This window comes from Meriones unguiculatus, chromosome 12 (genome assembly GCF_030254825.1).
Source record: "Meriones unguiculatus strain TT.TT164.6M chromosome 12, Bangor_MerUng_6.1, whole genome shotgun sequence".
Taxonomy (NCBI): Eukaryota; Metazoa; Chordata; class Mammalia; order Rodentia; family Muridae; genus Meriones; species Meriones unguiculatus.
The window spans coordinates 81,490,291-81,515,063 of NC_083360.1; the positions used below are offsets into that span (position 1 = coordinate 81,490,291).

General features: G+C 39.0%; 1 protein-coding gene across 3 annotated transcripts in view; it reads right to left on the bottom strand.

Moving 5' to 3' along the window:
* Positions 1-24,773, bottom strand: part of Dnai4 (dynein axonemal intermediate chain 4) — a 60,502-nt gene that overhangs the window by 15,885 nt on the left and 19,844 nt on the right. Inside the window, exons 6-13 of one of the 3 annotated variants that reach the window (XM_060366022.1) lie at positions 24,150-24,289; positions 22,142-22,225; positions 16,588-16,782; positions 9,290-9,516; positions 7,465-7,551; positions 5,898-6,049; positions 4,066-4,223; positions 3,597-3,715 (exon numbers count right to left, since the gene is read on the bottom strand). In XM_060366022.1, the coding sequence (XP_060222005.1) occupies positions 3,597-3,715; positions 4,066-4,223; positions 5,898-6,049; positions 7,465-7,551; positions 9,290-9,516; positions 16,588-16,782; positions 22,142-22,225; positions 24,150-24,289 (1,162 nt within the window). Of the gene's footprint in view, positions 1-3,596; positions 3,716-4,065; positions 4,224-5,897; positions 6,050-7,464; positions 7,552-9,289; positions 9,517-16,587; positions 16,783-22,092; positions 22,226-24,149; positions 24,290-24,773 lie in introns of all 3 variants that reach the window. The other 2 variants (XM_060366023.1, XM_060366024.1) reach the window with 2 other exon arrangements.

Below are 24,773 nucleotides of genomic sequence, written 5' to 3' on the forward strand. Positions count from 1 at the left end.
ATAAGAACACTACCAGGAAGCTCTTAGATCTCATAAATACTTCCAGCAAAGTGGCAGCCTAAAAAAACTTAACCTAGAAAACTCAGTAGCCTCTCTACAGATCAGCAACAAAGATGCTTAGGAAGTTGGGGGAACAATGTCTGTCAAAGGGTTGGTTCAAATCCCATATAAAACTAAGCAAAAGAAAGGCAGAGAAGACTCAATTAATAAAATCGGAGCTGGAAAGGAAGACTGTGCAGCAGATTCCAAGGAAATCCACAGGATCATCAGATAATAGAAAACATATTCCAAAAAATCCATAACACTAATCAAAGTTGATGGAGACCAGCCTGAGCTCCACAAGACTCTGATCTATCTCTCCTCTATAAAACTATAAAAACAAAAACACATGTAAGACAGGAAAGCTGAGACTATTTGGGAAAAAAGCAGACCAGTGGGAGTAGAAGGGGTAAGTGACAAGGAATGAATATAATCAAGATATATATGTCTAAAAATGTCAAGACAAAGTTTATTTTATCATAACCAAAAAAATAATTAAAAAATCTGAATATGGAAAAGATGGATGCTCTCAAACCAATAACCACATTTTACATTTTTAACGCGGTAAAATTAGAGCAATTTAAAACCAATATAAATGGAAGAAGGGAAATTACTATGACCAAAGTAAAAACCAATTATGCAGAAAACAGAAAAAAAAAAAAAAAAAAAAAAAAAGCACGAACATAGATTACATCCAGATCTGGTTTCATGGGAGAAATGAAATGGATAAACTTGAGAGTCAGGTTCAGTGTTGTACACACAATCCACTGTTACAGAAAGAACACTCAAATCTAGGTGTGTTAGATCTGCCCCAGCAACACACATAGTTACACTCCCTGGCTCTTCCAGGCAGATTAACGGGAAAAAACACAAGATACAAATTAATAATATTAAAATTTAGGTGGCATTCTTTAAGTTATTAGAGAATATTAAGTGGCATTATGAAGTTATTAAAGGATGCTAAGAGACTATTAATATGATTATAAATCCAGCAATTTAGATTAAATAAATTATTTAAAAGACACATTACCAGTGGTCATGCAAGAAAAAAAAATAGATGACCACAGTGCCTGTGTTCTACTATTATTTTTGAATTTATGCTTAAAATTTTTGTCATAAAGAAAACTTTAGGCACAGATGGCTGATTAATTCTATCAAATATGATGACAAAAACAATGCTAATTTAATTCAAGTTACTTTTTAAAAGAATTGTGCAGGGCCATCGCAACCTTTATACCCAAAGGAAAGGCATGAGAAGAAAAGAAAACTGCATACCATAATACTGAGGAACAAAGACAAAAATCATTTAACACAAAAACTTAGCATGCCAAGCCTAGCTATATTAAAGACACTCCAAGTCATGAAACACAGGGAGTTTCTTTCAGGAATGAATGGCCAAAGATGATAACCAGTATAATCTGCTCTATTGACAAGCTGAAAGAGAAAAGGTATGAGCTACCCAGTCATCTTAGAGATAGAAAAAGCAAAATCCAACATCTGTTCTTGATAAAAATGTTCATCAAACCAAGGACATAAAGGGGCTTCTTTGTCTTGGTCGGCAGCCACTGAATGACGCTCTCGGCTGGTACACAGGCTAATCCTGAAATCCTGAATGCCTTCCTGCACAACCAGAAGCGACAGAGGTGCCGCTTTCACCTCTGTTCATCATCCCATGGACTCAAACTATTCAGAGATTTAAAATATATTTTCCTGTTTCTGCATAATTCATCCCCATTGTGAGCTTAACTTATTTGTCAATGTTTACTTTGATTTTACACCATTATTATTTTTTCAACTTTTAAAGCAAGCATGCTAGAAAAAGAAAAAGAAAGAAAAGAAAAGGAAAGGAAAAAAAGAAAGAAAAGGTAGCCAGCTTAGAAAGGAAATAAAACGGGATTTACAGATCTTGAATTATGTATGTCAGAAACAATCCTGAGACATTAGACCGGTGTTTCTAAAACCGGCCTCCTTGTGGGGTCTCTGAGTGGTGAGTGGGTAGCAGGGAGGCAATGGCTGTCTGAGGCACTGCAGGATGTTTGACACAACATGCCAGTAGTACTTGCCCACTTTCACTGCCGGTCCACTGCAGCTGCAGCAATCAAGACTACCTCAAGGAATTGTTGACCAGTTTTCTGGTAGGGAAACGTCTTCCCACAAAATGTAAGCCAGAACTCTATCCCTAAGAGCAGACTTAGGCTGAAACAGTTGGGACAATCATATTTAAATACAGTTTAACCAAATATGTTTACTTTGTTTTACTGTGTGGGGTAGGGTATATGCGGAGGTCAAACTTTTGGGAGTTGGTTTTCTCCTTCTACCATGGGTTCCAGTGATGGAACTAAAGTTGTCATGTAGGACCAAGACATTTCACCAGCCCTGTTTTCCTCCAGATCTATTATTTATATTATTTGTTTAGTGTGTGTGTGATGGTTTGAATAGGGATGGCCTCCATAGACTCATGGTTTGAATGCTTGGTCATAGGGAGAGGCATTATTAGGAGGTGTGGCCTTGTTGGTGGAAGTGTGTCACTGTGGGAGTGGGCCTTGAGGTCTCAGATGCTTAAGCTATGCCCAGTGTGACAGCCATTTCTGCTGCCCTGGAATCAAGATGTAGAGCTCTTTCTCCAGCACCATGTCTGCCTGCACACTGCCATGTTTCCCACCATGATGATATGGACTAAATTCTAAAAGTGTAAGCCAGCCTCAATGAAATGCTTCCCTTTATAAGAGGTACCATGGTCATGGTCTTTCTTCACAGCAATAGAAACTGTAAGACAGTCTCCCCCCACCCCACCCCTGCTCCTTCCCAGTGTGTGTGTGCGTACAGAGGTCAGAAGACAACTTTGGTTCCACCTTGTGGAGGCCAGGTCACTCTTATTTCTGCTCTAGGCTAACTGGTCCACGGTCTTCTGGTTAATTCTACCATCTCCAGTTTTACTGTAGGAATACTGGGTTTGCAGCTGCATTGCATGGTATATATTTTCTACACGTGCTCAAGGGGAGTGATAAGCACTGTCACCTCCTGAGCTATCTCCCTGGCCCGCAAGGCATTTCTTGAATGAGGCACGTGGCATTATCACTAAAAAGATGAAGAACACATGGGTATGTTTTCTTAGAGGTTTGCCGTAGTGTCTCATCTTCCAGCTCCCAAGTTCCTCTAGAAACGCCAGACCTCACTGTCGCTTCAAATGCCATCAAGGTCTTGGGAATCTGAATTTGAGTGGTCTTCCTATCCCCAGTCCTGAGAGTTAACTGTCACATTAAAATGCAGAGCCATGCGTTAGACTTGTCAGGTCTAAGTAGAGTGCGGCCGCAGAGCGGCCGAGAGGGGGAAGAGAGCCATGCACAGCAGACATGTACCTGTAAAGAGAACCAGCTCTGACTCACACTGGCAGCCCTCTCTGTGTTGATTTTGTGTAAGTGTGTGAGCCATATCGACATTGATTTTGTGTGTGTGTGTGTGTGTGTGTGTGTGTGTGGTATACAGTTCACAAACTGCACCTCAATTACATAAAACGATAACAAAAAATACTACATAATGGGTTGAGAAAAATTTACCTTGGGGTGAAAAGCAAAGCACATTCCTGGAGCCTGTCGAGATATCAGAGCCTCGCCTTTCTTTTCCTTTTCTCCTCCCTTTTTGTTTGAAGCACCAGTTCGCTTCAGTCGCATCAAATCTTTATGGAAAGAAATGTGTGTGCACTGTTCATTCGTACATATGTGTCCACATAGGTCCACATACATATGGATCTATGTACATGCACAAATTCCTATTTCACTACTTGGAAAAGTAAAGTCAGCATCATGCCCGTCTGCTTTGCAAATTAATCACACGCATATGGTTAGATTAAAGTCAGGAAAAACCAAATCTGGATTGCTAACATAGCAATGACAAAGTCCAGAGTTTTTACCCACTGACCAAGCCAAAATTGTTCATTTTTCACACAAAATATTTTTCAACTAAAATTTTTAGTTCAACATCTGATAAAATGGGCTTTTTTTTTTTTTTTTTTTTTTTTTTTTTTACCATGACAGTCCAGTCCTTTGCGAATGACCCACTTGCAGACCCTTCCATCGGCTGATATAGACACCAAGATTTCTCTCTTGTCATCCCCAGTAGTTCCTCTGTCTTGCTCTATCCACTGCACTTGCCAAACAGGTCCCAAATGTTTTTGAGGTGATTCACTAAAGGAAAATGGCAAATAAAAACCACTTAAATAAGTTTTGAAGACCTCAGAGTGTGAGAACTCCCAAAGGATCATTATTCTATTCATAGAATGATGCTTTAAGTTTAAATCGATACTTAAAAGTTTTTTACATTTGTATTCATTCCATGTGTGGGAGGCGGGCCTGTGGGGGGGGGGCTGCATGTGTCCCAGGGCACATGTGTGGGGGTGGGGGGTCAGATAGGCATCCCAGGGATGAAACTGATCTCAGGTCATCATGGTTGGCGGAAAGTGCCTTGAACCAACTGAGCCATCTCACTGGCCCCTCTCTATTTTTATTTCTTAACATTTATTTATTTATTTATTTATTTATTTATTTATTTCCTTACTTGTGTGAGAGTCACACTTCTAAATGGTTAATCACTTTACTAATATTTACTATTGTGTTTATTTCCTTGCAATTATATTGACTTAGAATTCTACTGCCTTTTAAAAAAGAAAGACAAAGAAAACATTTTCTCTTTAGAATCCATGTTTTTTATTTTATATATCCACTCTTTAGACATGTTGAGTAACTTTACTTTTTTAGTTTCTTCTCCATTGTTCAAATCAGTTAAGTCTTTATACTGTAATTTGAATAAACAGTCCCTTCTCTATTTCATTCTTATCCCTATCCTTTTAGGATTACCCACTGGTTTGCTTCCAAGATTTAACTTTTTTGAAAAATTAAAATTATCTCTCAGATTACTGGCTTTTTCTATCTGATGAACGAAGAGCTCATTTCCTGTTGCTCATTCCCTTTATTATTTTATACAAGCTTTCCAAATACAAGAGTTCTGAATATTGGGTTAAAAAAAAAAAGAAATTATAGGCCTTTTCCCAGAGACAGGCACCAGGGCACATGCTGGCGAATCTGGGCAAACAACTTCAACAGTAAGAACCTCTGCTCTGTAACTACACCAGTCTCAGCCACGCTTATTCTGGCACTGCTGGCAAATGTGTGTGCCACCACCATCCTGAAATCCTGTCTGAAACAACCACCTAATTTATTTAACTACCTTTTCTTTCTACCTGCCTGTATTCTCCATATAACTTACTTGCTAGCTCATTCATTACTTCTCACATAGTTCCTGTACTGCTGTTGCCTGCTAAATATCTTATGACACAAGGAGAGTACAGAACAAAGCCTTCCCCTTTGCTCTCAATGAAATTACACAGGAGCTCGGAAAGATCTAGCAGTCTGTCTCCTCCACAACAGTCTGTAGTATGGAAAACATTAAGACTAAGGTGCATAGGGGACACAAAAGAAGGGAATGAAGTTCCTTAGAGGAGGTGATGTCAAAGCAATAGTTTAAAGAATATTTGTAAACCACTAAGCCAAGATAAGTTTGTTGGTAAGGTGGGCAGAGAACAGTATGAAGGAGGTAATGAGTATAGACTCTCTAGCTGGAAACAGGAAGGAAATGTTGTTTTCAAAACAGCATTTTTGAAATGTATTTATTTACTATCAAAAACACATTTTTGAGAATACCATACCATTGTATTATAATATCATTGCATTATATTCTCAGTAACAAAAGAATAATCACTTAAAAATAAATAACATTCACTCTGATAAATGGTCCTGGAAAAAAAAAAAAAAAAAAAACAAGACTGCACTGCATGTTTGCTCATCTGCTTCACAGATTCTTACCTACTGTCCAGAACTGGAACGTTATTTTTGTTCTGCACATTGTAGATTGCAACCGTGCCGTTGTGGTAGCCAATTGCTAGGAGATTAGGTGAGCTGATTGAAAAATCCACAGAAGTAACGCCAAATTGACTCTGATAAATACGCTCTGGCCACTGTGGGGGTAGGGGGGAAATGTTTTATTACATTTTAAGCCCTTTTCCAGATTATATACAGTAAGGCAGACTATCATGGCAGCTGAGACTAAGAAGTTAGCCTGCCTTCAGTTGCTCGCGTCCATAGTTTCTAGGACACATAAAAACAAATCTTCAAATAGTCACTTCCTTTACTTAATATAAATCCTCGGTCCTCAATGGCTTTATAAATACATCATGGGGTGCTGGAGAGGCGGCTCACAGGGAAGGAGAACTGGCTGCTCTTCCAAAGGTCCCAGCAACCACATGGTGGTACATAACCATCTATAATGAGATCTGGAGCCCTCTTGTGGTGTGCAGGCACACATGCAGGCAGAACACTATATACATAATAAATAAATCTTAAAAGAAAAACACATCACGGACTTCTGCATCAGTGGTCACATCTGGGTAATCCTCCAGCAGGGGTGAGTGTGACCAGTACATATTTTCCTCCTGATAGAAACACATAAGGAGCTGCAAACAGATCATGGGTTTCTATCTTCTGGCATTTGCTTCAGAAACTTGGATTGTTTCATTATTTCTACAAAGCATAATGGAAAAAAAGGAATCCTCCAAAACTCTCTAAGCTACTTCTTTTTATGACTCTATCATGCCTAGTCTAAATCCTTTCCTCTGTCTAATCCCTGTGTGTAAAGGAGGCACATTATTGGTGATGAACTTCTGCCAGTCCTCCCACATCTAAAATAGCTTTTTCTTATGCATGTTAGCCCAGTATCCTGATGGACTGTGACTACTCAGTGACTTTAATCACAGTATATACCCTTTTACCCTCCATGTTTTTGACCTCACACTTTACTTCCACATTAAAATTAAATATAAAGCTATACAGCAACTATATATTTTGTTAAGAGCGGGGCTATTTAGTTAAAAGGATATTGCCTTTCTTCTTATTTCTCCTTACAAAATTCACAGAATTATTATGATAAAAATCTAGGACGTTAGATACATAAATTACTAGACAGGCTTGATAGACTGGCTTGATTCTGAGATTTAATATTTTTTTTCTGAAAAACAAATATGATTATTTCTCAATTTGCTAACTCTTTTCCTAGTAGCTGTAGTACTCTATTCCTAGTCCTGATTCCCTGGATAATATGCACTATTTTCAAAGGGTCTGCAGTTACAGACTCCTTAATATTTAGCTGTGATAACACAGTAAATAAGAGATACTTGGAACGTATTATGTGAAGTCATAAATTACTTCCCTTTACCACATTTAAATAAAAACAAATTAACACATTTAAATAAAAAAAAAGGTCTTGACTGATAAAACGGTCTGGACTTTACTGAATTATTACACACAAGTATACAGTAAACAAAAACCCTGTCAACATTTAACTTAATAAAAAGATTCTTGTTCGTCTTTCGATTACCATGGGGTTCTTTATTGACCAGCAGCAAGCCATTCCTTTTTTTTGCTCTCTAAATCCAAAGTTCCCATAGCCAACAGCCAGAAGGTCCTAAAAACCAAAAGAAGACACTTCAAAGAATGGCAGGAAATTGTAGCAAATGCATAAAGGTACCTGTTAATGAACTACTATTAAACATGCTGGAAAGGCAGGGGGCTAGGGCCGGGGCTGCAGCTCGGAGGTAGAGTACATCTTAGTATGTGCAAGGCTCTGAGTTCACACTACACCAAGTTTGTTCCAGGAACACAGTCACTCCTGAAATGCTATTTGGAATTGCTCCTTGTGAAACAACTTCTGAAGCATTTTGTAAAACCCAAGAGAACATCAGCTTTGTTACTCTATAAACATCCTCCTTTAAAAATAAACCAGTGACAGGAACAGTGGTTCTCAACCTTCCTGATGCTGTCACCTTTAATACAGTCCATCACGTTGTGGTGATCCCTAACCATGAAGTTATTTTGTTACTACCTCATGACTGTAATTTTGCTACTGTTATGAACTGTAACATAAATAGCTGTGTTTTCTGATGGTCATGGGGGGGGAGGTCACAAGCCACAGGTTGAGAACCACTGCCCTAGCTTATCTGCTTCAAGATGACTTTGGGAATTTTCCTGTCAGATGTCTGCTTCTCAGTTCTGGCTGCTTCATTTCCTGTTTGGGTGAGGTTGGAGAAATTACTTACTCTCTTGTGCCTCTAATTTCCTATCAACACAGTGGAGGATCTGACTAATACAGTTATGTGAGCACAAGGCTAGAGAGATGGATTTGCACTTATGAGCACGTACTGTTCTTCCGGAGGACCTGAGTTCTGTTCCTAGGACTCACATTGTGCTCACAAACACCTCTAACTTCAGTTGCCTTTGGCTTCCTAGGACATTGCACTCATGTGCATACATTCACACACAAAAACATACTCATAATTTAAAAGAATAGACATAAAATATTTAAAAATTTTTGAACAGTTCCAGATACATATGAACTGCTGCCTATGCATTTAATAATATTAATATAACATTATTACTAAGGAAGCTCACAAATGTTTTACACATTGGCATGATCACTGTGTCAAGCATGCCCTCCCAAATATGACTGCCTGAAGAAGAATTCACATATGTGAGTTTTGGTTAAAATAAACCAACCACACACTGCTTTCTAGAATACATCTCCAACACAAACTTAGTGGCTACCACATGCTAAGCACACTCTTAAAATAAAGATGGTAATTTTTTTACGTGGAAGGAGAAAAGTAACTATTTGCCTTATCTACTTTTTCAAATATAAATGTGTTCAGCAACCCTTTAAAGCTAGGTGTTATATAGCCAGGCAAAACCTTTGGCCCAAGTCTGAATAAAAACAAAGAAGCAAACAAAAAAAAAAAAAACCCTTCCTTTTAGAATTTGCCAGTAAGGACTAGCAAAATGGCTTAGTGAGTAAAAGCACTTGCTGCCCATGCCTGATGATCTGAGTTCAACGTCTGGGACTCACAAAAAGCCAGATGTGATGGTTCATATTTGTAATTCCAGAGGTGGACAGAGGAGAATCATGTGGAAACTCACTGGCCAGCTAGCCTGGAGAACACAGAGCAGCAGAAACAAGAACCCCTGCTTCAGTGAGTTTAAAGTGGAGGACTGACCCCTGATAGGTGTCTTCTGGACACACACACACACACACACACACACACACACCATATACACACCATACATATATGCACAAAATAATAAGTGGAAAGTTACAAAAGAGTTGTAATTTAAATGCTAGGATGGGTTTGCTACAGCACATGGTGACTTACTGGATTTGCTTTGTTCCAGGAAAGGCTGCTCACATTGAGGCCTTTAGTTAAGTCACAGGAGAACGACCAGAGCCGTTCCAAATTGGCTGGTATTGTTGACTGTTCCGTATTTATCTGTAGTTCTTTTTCTCCTTCTCCTTCTTCTTCTTCCTCCTTCTTAATCTCAGTCTCTGTTGACACCGACTTTTCCTCCTCTGAAACATCTTCAGACCCCCCAGGTTGCTGTTCTAGAGTTAAATCAAACAGAGCTATCATTGCTCTCTCTGAACCTACAGGACAGGGCCTGCCAAAGACCCCAAACAGCAGCTGTTTGTCACTGACACTCCCATTACATACCATGAGATCTATTGGATTACACAGCCAAGTGACAGGGTAACCCAAGCCTACCAAAACCTGATAACGGACTTGCTGATCACTCAGGGAATGGGCCAGAGTAACACATTAAAATGCTGTTACTTTAAAATTACAAAACAGTTTTTGTGTCTGTTTTTTATTGGGATGGGGCCAACAACTTTACCCTAGAACATATATAGCTCAAGTTTGGGGAGATGGCTTAGCAGGTAAGGGTTCTTGTTTTGTAAGCATAATGACCTAAATTTGAATCTCCAGCGCACACACACACACACACACACACACACACACACACACACACAGAGCTGCACATCACATGCTCATAATCCCAGTATGGTAGGGCAGAAACACACACATCCTAAAAGTTCACTGGCCAACCAGCCTAGGCCAAAACAGGAGAAACTTCTGATTCAGTCTCAAGGCAGTAACAGAGAAACACAGAGGACACCTGATTTCCTGTTGTTCTTTATGAATGTATATAGGCATAGGTAACCACATACTCACATGCATGCACTGACCACACATAACATACACACACACACAGAAAGACAGACAGAGAGACAGAGACAGAGACATGGAGACAGAGAGAAAGAGAGACTATCTCAATTTATCTCATACCCATGGACTCCTTAAAATTTAACTGAGGCAGAATTCTGGGGGTTTTTACTCCATATTTAATTCCTACCTTCTGATATGAAAACACCTTGCCAGTTGTTCACGTATTGCTGACCGGGTCCAATCAACATCCATGAAACAGACCAACCTGATGTCTTTTTGAAGGCCCCTAAGTTGTGATGGTAGGGCTGTAGAACCACTAAAAATAAATGTGTGTGGTTTTTCTCATTTCTCACAAACAAGCTACATGTGTTTATTCACATGTTATGAGGATTCTTGTATTGATTAGGGTTCTCTAGAGGAATTGTTTTTTTTAGAGTGGCTTACAGGCTATGGTCCAGCTAGTCCAACAATAGCTGTCCACCAACAGTCCTAAGAAAGTCCTAAGAATCCAGTAATTGTTTAGTCCACAAGGCTGTATGTCTCAGCTGGTCTTCAGTATTTGCCAGAATCCCAAAGCAGTAGGCTCTATTACCAGTGAAGGGATGGACTTGCCAGTGAGAGCGAGAACAAACAAGCAAAGAACAAAGCATTCTTCCTCCATGTCCATTATACAGGCTCCCGGCAGAAGGTGTTCCCACTTTTAAATGATTTAATTAAGAAACATCTGTCACAGATGTACCCAGTTGCTTGTGTTTTAACTCACTCCAGATGTGCTCAACCTCACAAACAGGAATCATCATCACAATGGTTAACCTTTATCAACACTTTGTCTGGATATTATAATCACGTAGGGGACAGCTGTTGGTTTGTCTACATGGGCATTTCATGGGATGTTTAACTTAGGCTCATCCTGAACATGGTGGCAATATCCCATGGGCCCATCAGCCCAAAGAAACAAAGCGAAATGAGAAGAGCATTCTTCACTTCTCTGCTTCTTGCATAAGGAGTACCAGCTGCTGCTGCCATGAACTGTAACACTCTGTATTTAAAATCTGCTTTATTTGGGGTTCCTTAAAGCTTCTCCCTTCCAACCCCCAACCCTAGGTAGGAGAGAGAAGGTTAGTGGGAGAGGGGATGCAAACCCCTTTATTTCTCCCATCTGTTTAGGGTCGATGAGTTCTCTTATGGCTCTGTGCCAGTCTCCATCAATAGCACACACAGCAAGCAGTCTCCTCCACACTGCTGCACCGAAATGTTTTCTCCAATCCACCACACTGTTTGTCTCTTGTCTCTCCAAACTGCTATGTGCGACATGCCACCATCGAACACCGAACTATCTCTTTCTCGGGCTCTCATATATATATCCTCAGAGCCCTAGACCATGCCCCTCTCCATGACACATGAGGCAGGCTGTTACCAGCTGTCAAAGGCCATGCCCAGCATGAGACATTTATCAGCTGTGGACAAACTAAAGCCCAAACTAAAATCCCACACTTGGGATTAAAACAAAAACCAAAATGTTTACATGACCTGAGTTTTTAACGAAAAAAAACCTTCCATTGCAATGAACTCTGCTATGTCTTCCCTGCCATGATGGACAGGACCCTCTTAAACTGTGAGCCAAAAATTAAACCCTTTCTTCCTTACATTGCTTTGTCAGGTATTTTGCCATGGCAACAAGAAAAATAACTAATCCTGTTATAAAGCTATAGCCAGAACAGCCACTGCCATTTAAATCACTACTTGGCCAAGTTTATAATAAGTCACAGTCTTTCTCCAAGAGCCATTTTCTTTGTACATAAGCCAACTGTATGAGCTGAATGAGGGATGCGCTGGCAGCCAACCTGCCTGCTTATTTAAAGTCCTTGACAGTAGTGCTAATCTATATCCCAGGAGGAATGTGCTGTTGCCTTTGGTTCGTTGTCACTATCATCCACAATGTATAAGAGCATTCACTCCTGTGTGGTATAGTCTGTGGGTTTTGAGAAAAGTGACTGACAATGTATTCCCCATTATAGTATTGTTCACAATAGTCTCATTGTCCTGAAAACTCATGCTCAGGTTTTTTGATCCCTTCATGTACCCTCCATGGCAATCATCTCTCTTCCCAGAGTTGGAATCACAGCCTGTGCCATTTTCAGACTGGGCTTGTTTGCAAAGCTTGCAGGCTTCCTCCGTATCTACCCATAGGTTGATGGCTCAACAGTGAACAATTGTCTATGCCTAGTAACGAAATTTTTGTTTACTTTTAAATCTGAGGAATTTTTTAAAGTTCCCATAAACACGGTGTATAGGGCTTTTGATGAGTGTGCATATGTTTTCTGCTCATCTGAGTACCTACCAGGGTGCAACCAGTAGGCTGTAGGTTTGTAATTGTCAAGCTGTCTTCCAGAGTGGATATACCACTGTGCATTCCCACTGGTCACAACGGAGCTCTAGTCCTGCATCTTTACCAGCATCTGGCATTGCCATGTCTTTGGGATCTGGACATTCTAACAGGCATGTTTTTTTTCATTTCATGATTCCCTGGTGATATGTCACATATTGTTTGATGTGTGGATACCATTCTTGATGAGATCTCGCTTCATGTCTTTTATTGGTTTTGAGATATGACTTTGTTATGACAGGCCAGGCGGGTTTTTAACTCATTTTTGTTTGTTTTTGCTTGTTGTTTAAATTTGTTTTTATATATTTTATTTTTATGTTTATGAGTGTTTTGCCACATGTGTTTGGGCACCACATGTGTGCTTGGGGACACTGGAAGCCAGAAGAAGGAATCAGATCTGGATTGGAGTTACAGACAGTTGTGAGCTACCACGTGGGTGCTGGGGATCAAATCAAACCTGGTCCCTTTGGAAAAGCAGCCAGGGCTCTTACCTGCTGAGCCATCTCTCCAGCCTCAGACTTTGAATTCTTGGTGCTCCTGCCCTAGCCTGTAGAGTGCTGGGACACATGTGCACCACATTTTCTCACTTTAAAGTCATGAGTGTGGGATTTTGGTGGTTTGTTGCTGTTGTTTTTGACTGGGTCCCACATAGCCCAGCCTAGCCTTGAACTTCTGATCCTCTTGCCTATACCTGGAGAGTGCTGAAGATTATAGGTATATGGCTCACTGCCTTGATGACCAGCAAGTTGTTTTCTTGTTGGCAAGTCTTAAGCCATCTTTGTACATCTAGCTAGCAATTATTTCTCAGATATGTCTTCTGTGAATATTTTTTTCTGGTGATTTGTCTTTTTATTCTCTCTGTAGTATCTTTGCTAAGGAAGTCTAGCTCATCAATTATTTTTTGATACATTGCATTTGGTGAGTTTTACTTTAACATTTAACACACAGGGGTATTGTTTCAGCTGTTATTTTTGAGGAATTTTGCATTTTATATTGACGTCTATAATCTATTTCAGTTATTTTTTTATGGATCCTGGGGTCTGTGACTAGATATACTTTTGTATGTTCTAGCTTTGATTGCTGAAAACACTGTCTTTTTGTTGTTGTTGCCAAAGATCAGTTGACTATTTAGATAGGTCTGTTTCTGAGATGTCTAGATTACTAATCCATCTATTATCTTCTCATTTATTATCTTAACTGCTGTAGCTTAATATTAAGTTGTAAAATCTCAATTCTTTGTTCTCAAAACTTTGTTCTGCTCCTTCACTAATATATTGAATGTTCTGGGATTCATGGTTATTAAAATGCCTTGACCTCTTTCCTTAGCAGTCCCATTCCCATGTGTCTTCTTTATTCCTTTGACGTCATTGATACTCAGTAGTTATGATCGCACACTCTCTTCCTTTTACTCAATTCAAACACATTATTCCTCCTTAAAATTATTCCTTTGTATCTACCAAGTACTTAACACATAACACCATCAGGGACAGAAAAATGTCTCAGAGGGTAAAGATACTTGCCACCAAGCCAGAAAACTAAGTTTGACTCCGTAGACCATTGTAGGAGAGAGCTGACCCCATAGGCTGCCCTCCGGCTTTTGCGTGTGTGCCTTGCACCCCCCTCAGCATGTCACATCATGTACACATACACACCCACACACACTGTGTATAAATATCTTAGGAGAAGTAAATTTTAGTATATGCAAAAGACCTAGTCAAACACTAAATGAAAAGTATACAAAAACCAAAATGAACAATATTAAACAAAATTAAAAAGATTGCCATTTCCCCCCTACGACTCTGTGTGTGTGTGTGTGTGTGTGTGTGTGTGTGTGTGTGTGTGCCAATGAGTTTAATTAAAGTTATTTGCATGGGCAAGGGATTGTTTATGGGAGCATGGCCAACTTACCAGTGGCTAGGTCAATGAAGGTAATGCCTCTACCCTTAGGAACTACTAATTGCCTAAAGAAACTCGTGACAAAGTGAGAGCTCATGATTCCTCCCTCCTTGTAACAAGCAACTGCTATTTGGGAAGAGGAAAGTGATCAATAGGTGTAGGATAAGAGATGATAATGGAGGTAAATATGACAAAATATATTATATACATTTACAAACTATAATAAACCTGTTGTGTATAATATACAACATTTTTTAAAAAAGCATTGCCAGTATCGGGTATTAACATTTGGAGTAACCAGGGTACTTATATACTGCTTACAGGAATGTAAGACAGTAAACTCTTTGCAAAAATATTTTACAGTTCCTAAAATGAAGCTGAGCACACACCTACCCAATGACCAACTACTAGCCATTTTCACAAAAGAAACTGAAATCAATCTGCCAAAAGACTTAATCAGAAACCTCAAACTGAACACAATGCAGACCCTTCAGCAGGTGAGTAGACAAATTACGGTATTTCCATGCACTTTACTGAGAAAGAAATTAACTGTCTATTCACACATCAATCTAGCTCAATCTCAACATCAGGAATGTTGCATGAAAGACTCTAGGCACAAGTTTATTTTAAGTTTTTATTATTGCATATATTTTTCTACCTTAGGATTCAAACTCAGGTTATTGGGATTGATGGCAAGTGTCTTTACCTGATGAGTCATCTCACTGGCTTAAAAATATAATATTTATTATGTGAATACGCCTACGTAATATACCATAACTGGGAAAGTTAACTTGTAGTTACAGATAAGGTCAACTTCTGCCTAAGGGTTGGATAATGTTCCCATGCAACCAGCACAAGTTAGTGTTTATGGTTCAAGACCATATTTTCTATGTCGATCAGGGTTATTAGTTATGTAACTTTCTTAATTTTCCAAATATGTTAAAAACACAGTTTAAATATAGACATGCCACTTTCTGCAAATCTTGCCTCATTGAAGTTTTTGTTTTGTTATTTTAATTAGTAAACAAATAATAGTTTAGGTTTGTAAATGTCAATATTTATAATACTTTAGACTGCAACTATGTAACTCTTTAGATACTGCATGGAGCAGTATACATGATACAAATTTTAAAATAGCAGCCTAAAATGAAGGAGGAACGCAATTTTAAAATATCCTAGGCAAGAAGTTTATAACTATTTGTCACATATCTCGTTTTGTAATCTAAAAAAAAATTTTTTTTTAGGTAACCACATAGAAGATTAACTTTGATTTGAAGATCAAGGAGAGTTCATAAAAAATTGAAACAACAGGAAAAGATAACACCAGAACAGGAGTGGACTGCCAAACAGATTTCAGTGGTTTCTGAATTGCAAAGCACCTCAAAACAATACAATGACAGTCTCTGGCCAGACTGAAGATAAATGAAATAACACACTCTGAGACATGTAGCTTACCCAAAGCAATGGGAAGCTCTGAACATTTAGAGCATTCAATGGCCATAAGGACTTTAGGATAAATCTGCAAGATAGGATAAGGTAGTGGAAAGAAAGCTTGGATCAAACAACTCATTACATAACCTATAGAGGCTTCACTCTATTCATGTGCTGAAAGGTTGAATTAATCTCTAACAAAACAATACAACAACAATAATACTCAGGGGACTGGAAGTATAGCTCAGAGGCAGAACATGTACAGTGACCTGGGTTCAAGCCTTTGAAAGTCAGAAAACTGAAAATAAATTTGTAAATAGCAAGAATAAAATATTCTGTGACCACATTACAGGGGGTTTGTAGCAGTAAGAATGGGATGAGTGAGTGGCCCCGTCATTAATATTAGGGACTAGGCTAATGAGCCAATGACAGTGCAAAGGGAGGCCACACAACAAGAAACACTATAAAAAGCAAGTGCCTAACTTAGTGTAGGAACAAGAAGAAAATAAGGACACAGATGTTCTTTTTGAGGGACAAACCTTGTGGATTCCCTAGTCTAGACTCTAGTGTTACTCACGTGCTTTATAGGTAGTTAATAAGTGGTTAAAATTACACAGACACATGCTTTAATAAGTGATAACCAGTGAAAAAATGACATTTAGAAATATTCAATAGTGCAATCCAATTTTTTTCAATTACTAGAATTTGTCTATACATGATTAATCTTTAAAAATACCTTTTAAAACACGGAGTTGACGATAGGCTGCAAGTTTTGGCTGAAATATGTTTTCCATTAAAACTCTTTCCATGTAAAATAAGTCTTGTTGAAGCCTGTCCAATTTTAATATCATCTCTGACTGGTCTTCTTCATCATCATGAACTTTAGCCAGAATCACATTTTCTATATCCATTAGGGAACTACTTTCACTGTCTGTAAATGTAAAAGTTTTAAATTATATTTCATAATTTCTGTCTCCCATTTCCAACACCTTCAACAGCATTTATTGAAAATGCCATGCACAACAAAACACAATGCAAACATATAACTCATGGAACTCTCATCCATCAAGAAATACATTGTTTTTCTGAGGATAAGCAGTAATAATCTTGAGATAACATGCACATGTTGGTCCATTTTCTGTTAATTTATCAGAAGATACAATTTAGGGGACCAGGGAGATGGCTCAGTTGGTAAAATCCTTCCCTTGCAAACATTCAGACCTGAGTTCAGTCCCCAGAACCTTTGTAAAAAGCTGTAATCTCAGCGCTGGAGAGACAGAGACAGGCAGATTCCTGGGACTCAGTGGACAGCCAGACTAACCTAGTGGGTAAGCCCCAGGGCCTGGTGAGACACTGGGCCTCAAAAAACAAGATGGACAGTGTCTGAGAAGGAATGATATCAGAGGTCATCTTTGCTGAGAAGAAATGACATCAGAGGTCATCTCTGACTTCTACACACATGCATACACACATATATGTGCACTCATGACTACATACATTCATGACCTCCTTAAACATTTGTGTACACAGAGCAAAAAAAAAAAAAATCTACTACTAGTAGGTAATTTATTAAGACAAGAAATGTATCTTACAGTTCCAAAGGCTGGAACTATCAAAGACAAGAAACTACAGCTGGTGAGTGCCTTAGGGCTTGTCCACTACACAGAGGAAAGCATCACATGGATAGAAATGGGAAGCATGGAAGCTCAGGTGCATTTTCTTATAAGAGCAGTAATCTGAAATGGGGGCCCCAGTCTCACGATGCCATCTGACTCACCACTTCTCCAAAGCACACTTGTAGATACCATGAACATATAAATTTCTGGATTCAGTCTCTAGCAGGTGAATTTTGGAAGACACATTCAAATTACAGCCATAATTCTTTGTACTTTACTATTCACATTGAAATAAAAGGATTATCAATCTTCACACAAAGGTCTGACTTGACTATTGAGTGTGAGAAAGAGTTCTGTATTTATTCTGCATTAGTTTTGTGGCTTCCTTAAAAAAAAAAAAAAAAAAAAAAAAAACTACATGGCTTAAACAATGCAATTTGATTATCCCGAAGTTCTGTTTATTAAAGAATGTTATTTTTGTCATTGAACTAAAAACAAGTTTATGAGACAATATTGTTTTTTTAGAGGCTCTTGATAAATTTGTTTTCCTGGTTTCTCTATCTTTTCAAGAGTGACTCTTGCCAGGTAGTGGCAGTGGCATATGCCTTTAATCCCAGCACTTGGGAGGCAGAGGCAGGCAGAGCTCTGTGAGTTCAAGGCCAGCTACAGAGTGAGTTCCAGGACAGCCAAGGCTACACAAAGAAAACCTCTCTCAAGAAAACAGAACAAAACAAAAAGTTAGGCTAAACCTCTGCTTAATCTTTAAGGACAGCAACACTGTGCCTCTCAGCCTTTCTTCTGTCATTACACTGAGCTCAAATGACAGCTGAGTAAATTCCTGGCCCTCCAAGTGCTATGTGTTTAGACTGGGCAACAAGATTGTCGAGGGTCATCTTCCAATTTGAAGATAAATCTGTAATCGTGTCTGAAAAGAATCTCTCCTTCATTGTAAGGTAATACATTCACAGGTTTGGGGGGAATGTGTATCAGCTTGGGGGACAGTGATAACTAATCTCAGTTATCAGGTTGACTGAATCTGGAGTCAACTAAAACATAAATGGCTAAGCACACCTGTGGGAAAGTGTCTCAGTCAGATTATTTGAAGCAGGAAGACCCACCGTAAATGTAGGGGGCACCTTCTAGTGGCAGCCCAGATAAAAGGACATAGAAGGAAAGCAGCAGCTTTAATGAAGCTGTTGGAGGACAGGCAGCCAACTGCAGCAGTTCCACTGTAGAACTGGGGTGGGGAAGAGGGGGAGCAAAGGCCAGGTGATGGCTTGGCTTCCACACTCACTGTGAGACCTTGACATCATTTGTGGTTTCAGAGTAGCTACCAATGCATACACCTCCACCACACACGAGAACGCCAGGGACAACAGCTGGGGAGCCCGGGAGTTCTCAGACAACAGGCATTCAGGGTTTCTCTTCTCCCCACCGACGCTGACAGTCAAGGACCAAGACTTTTATGATTGCCCAGCAGCAACTACAATAGCCTCCTACTCCGTGGTGTCAGTGACACTGCATGTGGCTGAGTAGGTAATGAGGCAATCCTACCCACTCTACGCACGGAAGGTCAAAGGAGGCCGGAATGCTCAGCATAGTCCAGCAGCCATTGTCCCTCAGATGGCACAGAAAGTCAGGTAAAAACTCTGGTCTTCTGCTGTGTCTGGGGGTAGGGGATGTTTCTCATCCCAGCACTCACGAGGCTGAGGAAGACAAAGCGAGTCCATGGTACCTGGGCTATAGAGTGAGTCCCTGTCTCAAAAACTCTGGGCTTCTACCTCTGGTTGACAGTCATAAGACAATGACTCCCACTCTATCAAAGCCTAGCAAAGTAGAAGCTTTGCATCTAGATTTCAACTGAAAGCCACTCCTGGTACCAAGAGCAAAGGAAATCTCAAATAGAAAAGGCAATAATCAGTAGATACAAACACCAAGATAAGACAGTAGGATTATCTAATAAAGAATTTACAGAGGTCAGCATAAAAATACTTTGTCAGTGTTTATGAACATCCTTAGAACAAATAAAAAAACATTATCAAAGGAACAGAACACTTAAATAAAAAAAATTTACAAAATTGAAATGCTCAAAATTTAAATTTTTAATTAATGAGTTAAATAAAAAAATAGAAAGGAAAAAAAAGAGTATCAGTGTACTCAAGGAAAGAAATAAAAAACAACCTGGGTGGTTTTTCTGTTTGTTTGTTTGAGTCAGGGTCTCCCTATGTAACCCTGGCTGTCTTCAAACTCATTATATAGACCAGCCTGGCCTTGAACTCACAAGAGATCTGATTGCCTTTGCCTGGGTGCTGGGATTAAAGGTGTGCACCACCACATCTGGCTCACAAAAACAGAACAATGACAAACTAACTAAAAAAAAATAAGCAGAGAGATGGCTCAGTGGTTAAGTGTGCATACTGCTCTTAATAGAAGACCAAATTTAATTCTAGCTCCCACAGCTGGAATCTCATAACTGCCTGTGGCTCCATGTTGAGGGGGTTCTGACATCTTCTGTCCTCCCCCAGCACTGTATTCATCTCATAGCCCCCACTGCCACACATATGCATAATTCCAAATAAAAAATAAAAATTTGAAACCAAGGAGAATATACTGTGAATAAAAATAATAAAGATCCTCCTCGGGGGCTGTGAGATTATGATGTTCAGGTGGTTAGCACCTCAGAAGAGAAAGAAATTGTCACTGGAAAAAGTGATGGAAAACAATAGTTGAAAATACACAGAACTTAGCAAAGAACAGAAACAGACTAAAGAAAGTGAATGAGCCTTGAAGAGGAAATCTAAAGACAACCACCAGAGACTTACTATGTATATATAGTACTGAAAACACAAGACTGAAAAAAAAATCATATATATACACATGTATATGTACATATACTCAGGAAGATAAAAGGAAATATTGAAAGCAATAAAAGGGGAAAAGGAATTTATAGAAGAAAATTATTTGAGTATCAACACACTCTTCATTAGAGACAGGAGATCTTAGAAGAATTTCCTTATGTGCTGACTGCTGGAGTATAGAGCTGTTTACCCAGAATTCTGTAGTGAAAATATTCCGTAGAAATTAGGAGAAAAATGAAGGCTCAGTAATGCGTTTGCTGAGCAAGCATGTGCCCTTGAGCTCATTGTGGAAAGGCTGGGTCTAGGCGGGGCCTGGTGGTTCTCACCTTGAATCCTTGCACTCGGGAGAGAGAGGCAGGAGCATCTCTGAAGCCAGCCTCGTCTACGTAGTAAGTTCCAGGCCAGCCAGGGTTACACAGTGAGACCTTGCCTAAAGGAAGCAGCAGCAGCTCGTGGTTCTCATCCTAATTCAGGACAGATGAGTCCCTGGGGGTTAGTGGCAAGCCAGTCTAGCCAGATCGTTGTGTTCAAGGTCTCAAAAAACCAAAATGGATAGCACCTAAAGAATGCTACCTTCAGTTGTCCTTTGACCTATACATAGGAACATTTACATGTACTCCTGAGCACATACGGTACACACATACACAAAGAAAAGTAAAGTGTGTAAAGCAAGTATACTTTATTTCTTCTAATATTTATGATGGAAGGGTTACATTATCTTATCAAGTTCTAAGTATCTAAATGTCCTTGATCTCTAGGTGAAATATGCAATCATTATAAACAACAGGGGATGTGCTAGGCATGGTAGCCCGTGCTCATAGTCCAGGGACTCAGGAGGCGGAGTCAGGAAGATAATAGCAAGTTCTAGGCCAACCTAGTATGCCTCACAAGTTCAAGGCAAGCCAGGGTATCTAACAAAATCTTGCCTCAAAAACCCCAAACCACCATCAAATGGGAAAGTTGAAAGACACATGAGAGGTAAGCTTTACTTGAAATGGTAACATGTTGACCTTAGTGGGCTTTGCTAAGTTCTGTGTATAGAATGCAATATAGACAAGTAATCAACTGAACAAATATACAAAGATAAACTGAAGAACAGATACACACATACCTAAGTTAAAAGGTAGTTAAAACGGAAGCAAGAAGGCAATAAAAACAAACAAACAAAAGAAACAAACCAAGAAAATAATGGAAGATTTAATGTTCTAAATAATACAAATTTAAAGGCAGCTAGCCTGGAGCGCCAAGCAGCAAGCAATAACAACTCTGCCTCAAAAGATGGAAGGTAAGGGCCCACACCTAAGTTTGTCCTCTGACCTCCATTCACACATAATCCTGCACACTCACACAAAACACAAACAGACACACATACATATCCATGAAAAAAGAATTCAGAAAGAGAGAGAAAGCAAAGACGCACAGTGAACAATTAAAAAACGAGGCCCAATGTAGGGGTAAAAGCATTTACGCCCAGCACTGAGTCTGAGTAGGAGGGTCTCTGTGAATTGAGGTCAGACTGGTGCATACTGAGTTCCAGACTGTCTCAGAAAGCAACAAACTCCTGGAAGGTATCCAAGAACAAACAAACAAACAAACTTTCACACTCAGAATCTAGGACACTTTGAACATTAACAGAATCCCTGAGTAAAGTTGTACTTTTCATGTTCTGTGGATAAGAAAACTCTGCAACTGCTGCAGAAGGATGTAAAATGGGAAGACATCCTTCACACCCTGGAATGGATGCAGCCTCACTTTTGCCCATGAGACTTTCCTTGTTGTTTGGAGTCGTGGTGTTTAGCAAGTAAATTTCCTTTACTTGAAAATGCAGATGATTTTGCTGATAGCAGAACTTCTGCAGCATTGAAAGAATCATACAAATCCCAGGCAGTGGCCATTATGCCTAAACAGACAGAAAATGCAAAAGGTCATTAAAGCAAACTCTAAGACTATAGCTTTGTACATAACTGGTCATAGAAAAGTCTAATATTATTTTCTATTAGAAACATGCACTGGCAGGAAAATAACAAGGAAATATTTCATGAGGACGTCCCAAGAGAACCTGAGTTGCCTCAGTATGAGTATATAGAAATGCCTTCCTGAATTAGGGACAACCCCAGATTACCCTCACTCTAGCTCTTACCTTCTTACCCAGGCTGGGGAAGAATCATCTCATCAGCCTGTCACTGCAGGGCCATCATGTGATATAAACTTGGACGACATCCAGACCATGTTTTTGCGAGTGAGTAATACACAGCATCTTATATTTTACAGATCTGCTGTGGGAAATGTCTCATTCCTTTTTACTTAGTAAAGTTCCCTACACGACTATTTCAGTAAAAACACTGTACCTTCGGGGACAATGACATTGTCAAAAACCTTAGTTAAATTTATTCAAATCATCAAATACAGTAATGGTGACCAAATATAAACTGGAATTGTCATTGATCTTCAAATAGTTTCAAAAGCCACTGCTGACTCTGCTAAACTCTCAGTTAAAGAATGATGTAACATGTTTGTTTTGTTTTTAAGAATGGTGTTTTAATAAAGAACTGTTCCCTTAAAAATAGAAATGGAATCTGGGCCTAGTAAATGTCATCAGTTCCCTAGTCAGCCATACAATATAAAACCAAGGTCTTCAGCAAAAAGGAGGAGGAGGAAAAGGAGAAAAGGGGAAGAAGGAGGAGGGGGGAAAGGAGAAAGATGCAGAGGAGGAAAGTGGGAAGGAAGAGGAAGGAGAGGAGGAGAAGAAGAGAGAGCAGGAGGTGCAGAGAGGGAAGAGAAAAGAAGGGGAAGAGGGGGAAGGACAGTAGAAGATGGAGGAGGTATTCTGTGGTATCTAATGGTTGTTTTCAATGAATAATAATATTAAATTTCACAGTAAAATAGATAATAACTTACCTTAGTAGCTTTTAAAAAGTTGTACACAGAATAAACTTAATATATTTTGACAAACTGAAAATGATATCATTTTTGAACAGTGAGTTATCTGTCTTTTTCTACCATTTAAGTTAAAATTTATTAAGTTCAGCATAGGACTATACTGTTCAATGGTTACTAATAATTGATATTGACAACAAATTTTAGTTTGAGCCATCATCAAGACACATGAATGCTCTTTTACCAAAGAAACAAAAATGGCTACACTTCTTTTTAAATACAGGTTTGTATATTTTAATACTTAGAAAGAAACTAGCTCCCGACCGTGTTCAGTAATAACTGCAATCAAGATTATGTATGTTCTTCTCTTAGTTATCCCTTTGCCTTTGCCCACACACACCACGGGCTTTGGCAATTGCAGTATCCTCAGGAATGCTACTTTGTAAACACTGAGAGGTAGTAAGTGCAGTGATAAAGAACACGGGGTCTAAGGCAAAAACAACGTTGGTTACTTCACTATGTCTGTTTACCCATCTATGCAATGGAGAGTAATAATCAAACCCACTTTATAGAGTTGTGGTGAGCATTACGCCAGTTACTATAGGAAGAATGTAAAGACTGTATGGCATAAACAATATGTCCATTGTGCTAGTAAACTATATCATAAAATAATTTTCTATAAATTTTATAAATAATTGAAGAGTACAGAGTTCCGATAGAGGATGAATACAAAACAGACTGAACAGTTATGTTACTCAAACACTCTATAGCATTATTTCTTGTTAACTTGTCAAATTCTGAAGATCATAAATTATATTAACTAGTATTGAGAACTGGACAAATCAATTTCCATTTTTTATTCGTATAGTTTACCGTGTTGACTGACAGACTCAAGGGGCATATATATTAAAATACAACAGTTTATCAACAAGAATAAAACAAATTACCTTTTTCTTCCATTATGATTTTGTCACACTGAACTTCTTTGTTCTTTGGTGCTCCATTAAACGTTTGCATCATTCTTTCTACATACAAGTCATTGCCTAATCTATTTTTACAAAGAACTTCATAATTCTTATTTTTCTCTCTGGAAGAAACAAAAGGTAACTAATTAATAAAATTATTATTAACATTTCTGCATTTACTTGCTGTCCTCAAAGTGCTATCACTAATGCGGAGTGTAGCAAATGTGCAGTTAGCACTAAAAACTCAGGAAAAGATTTTGTTACGTTACCATGAAAGGAGTGTTTTACGCTGTGCCTTCCAGTGTTCACACTGCTTTCAGTGTTCACCAATAATGCGCTAACCCTCTGTTTGGGGAATTTATGAACTTTAATGGGACAGCTAAAGCTACAAATTCTTTCAGAGTACGACTTTTGCAGCATTGTATACACGCTATTTTCCTAACTGGTTAGTTCTAAGTCTTGTTTTGTTTCCCAAGACAGGGTTTCTCTGTGTAGCCTTGGCTGTCCTGGACTCACTTTGTAGACCAGGCTGGCCTTGAACTCACAGAGATCTGCCTGCCTCTACCTCCCCAAGTGCAAGGATTACAAGCATGAGCCACCACAGCA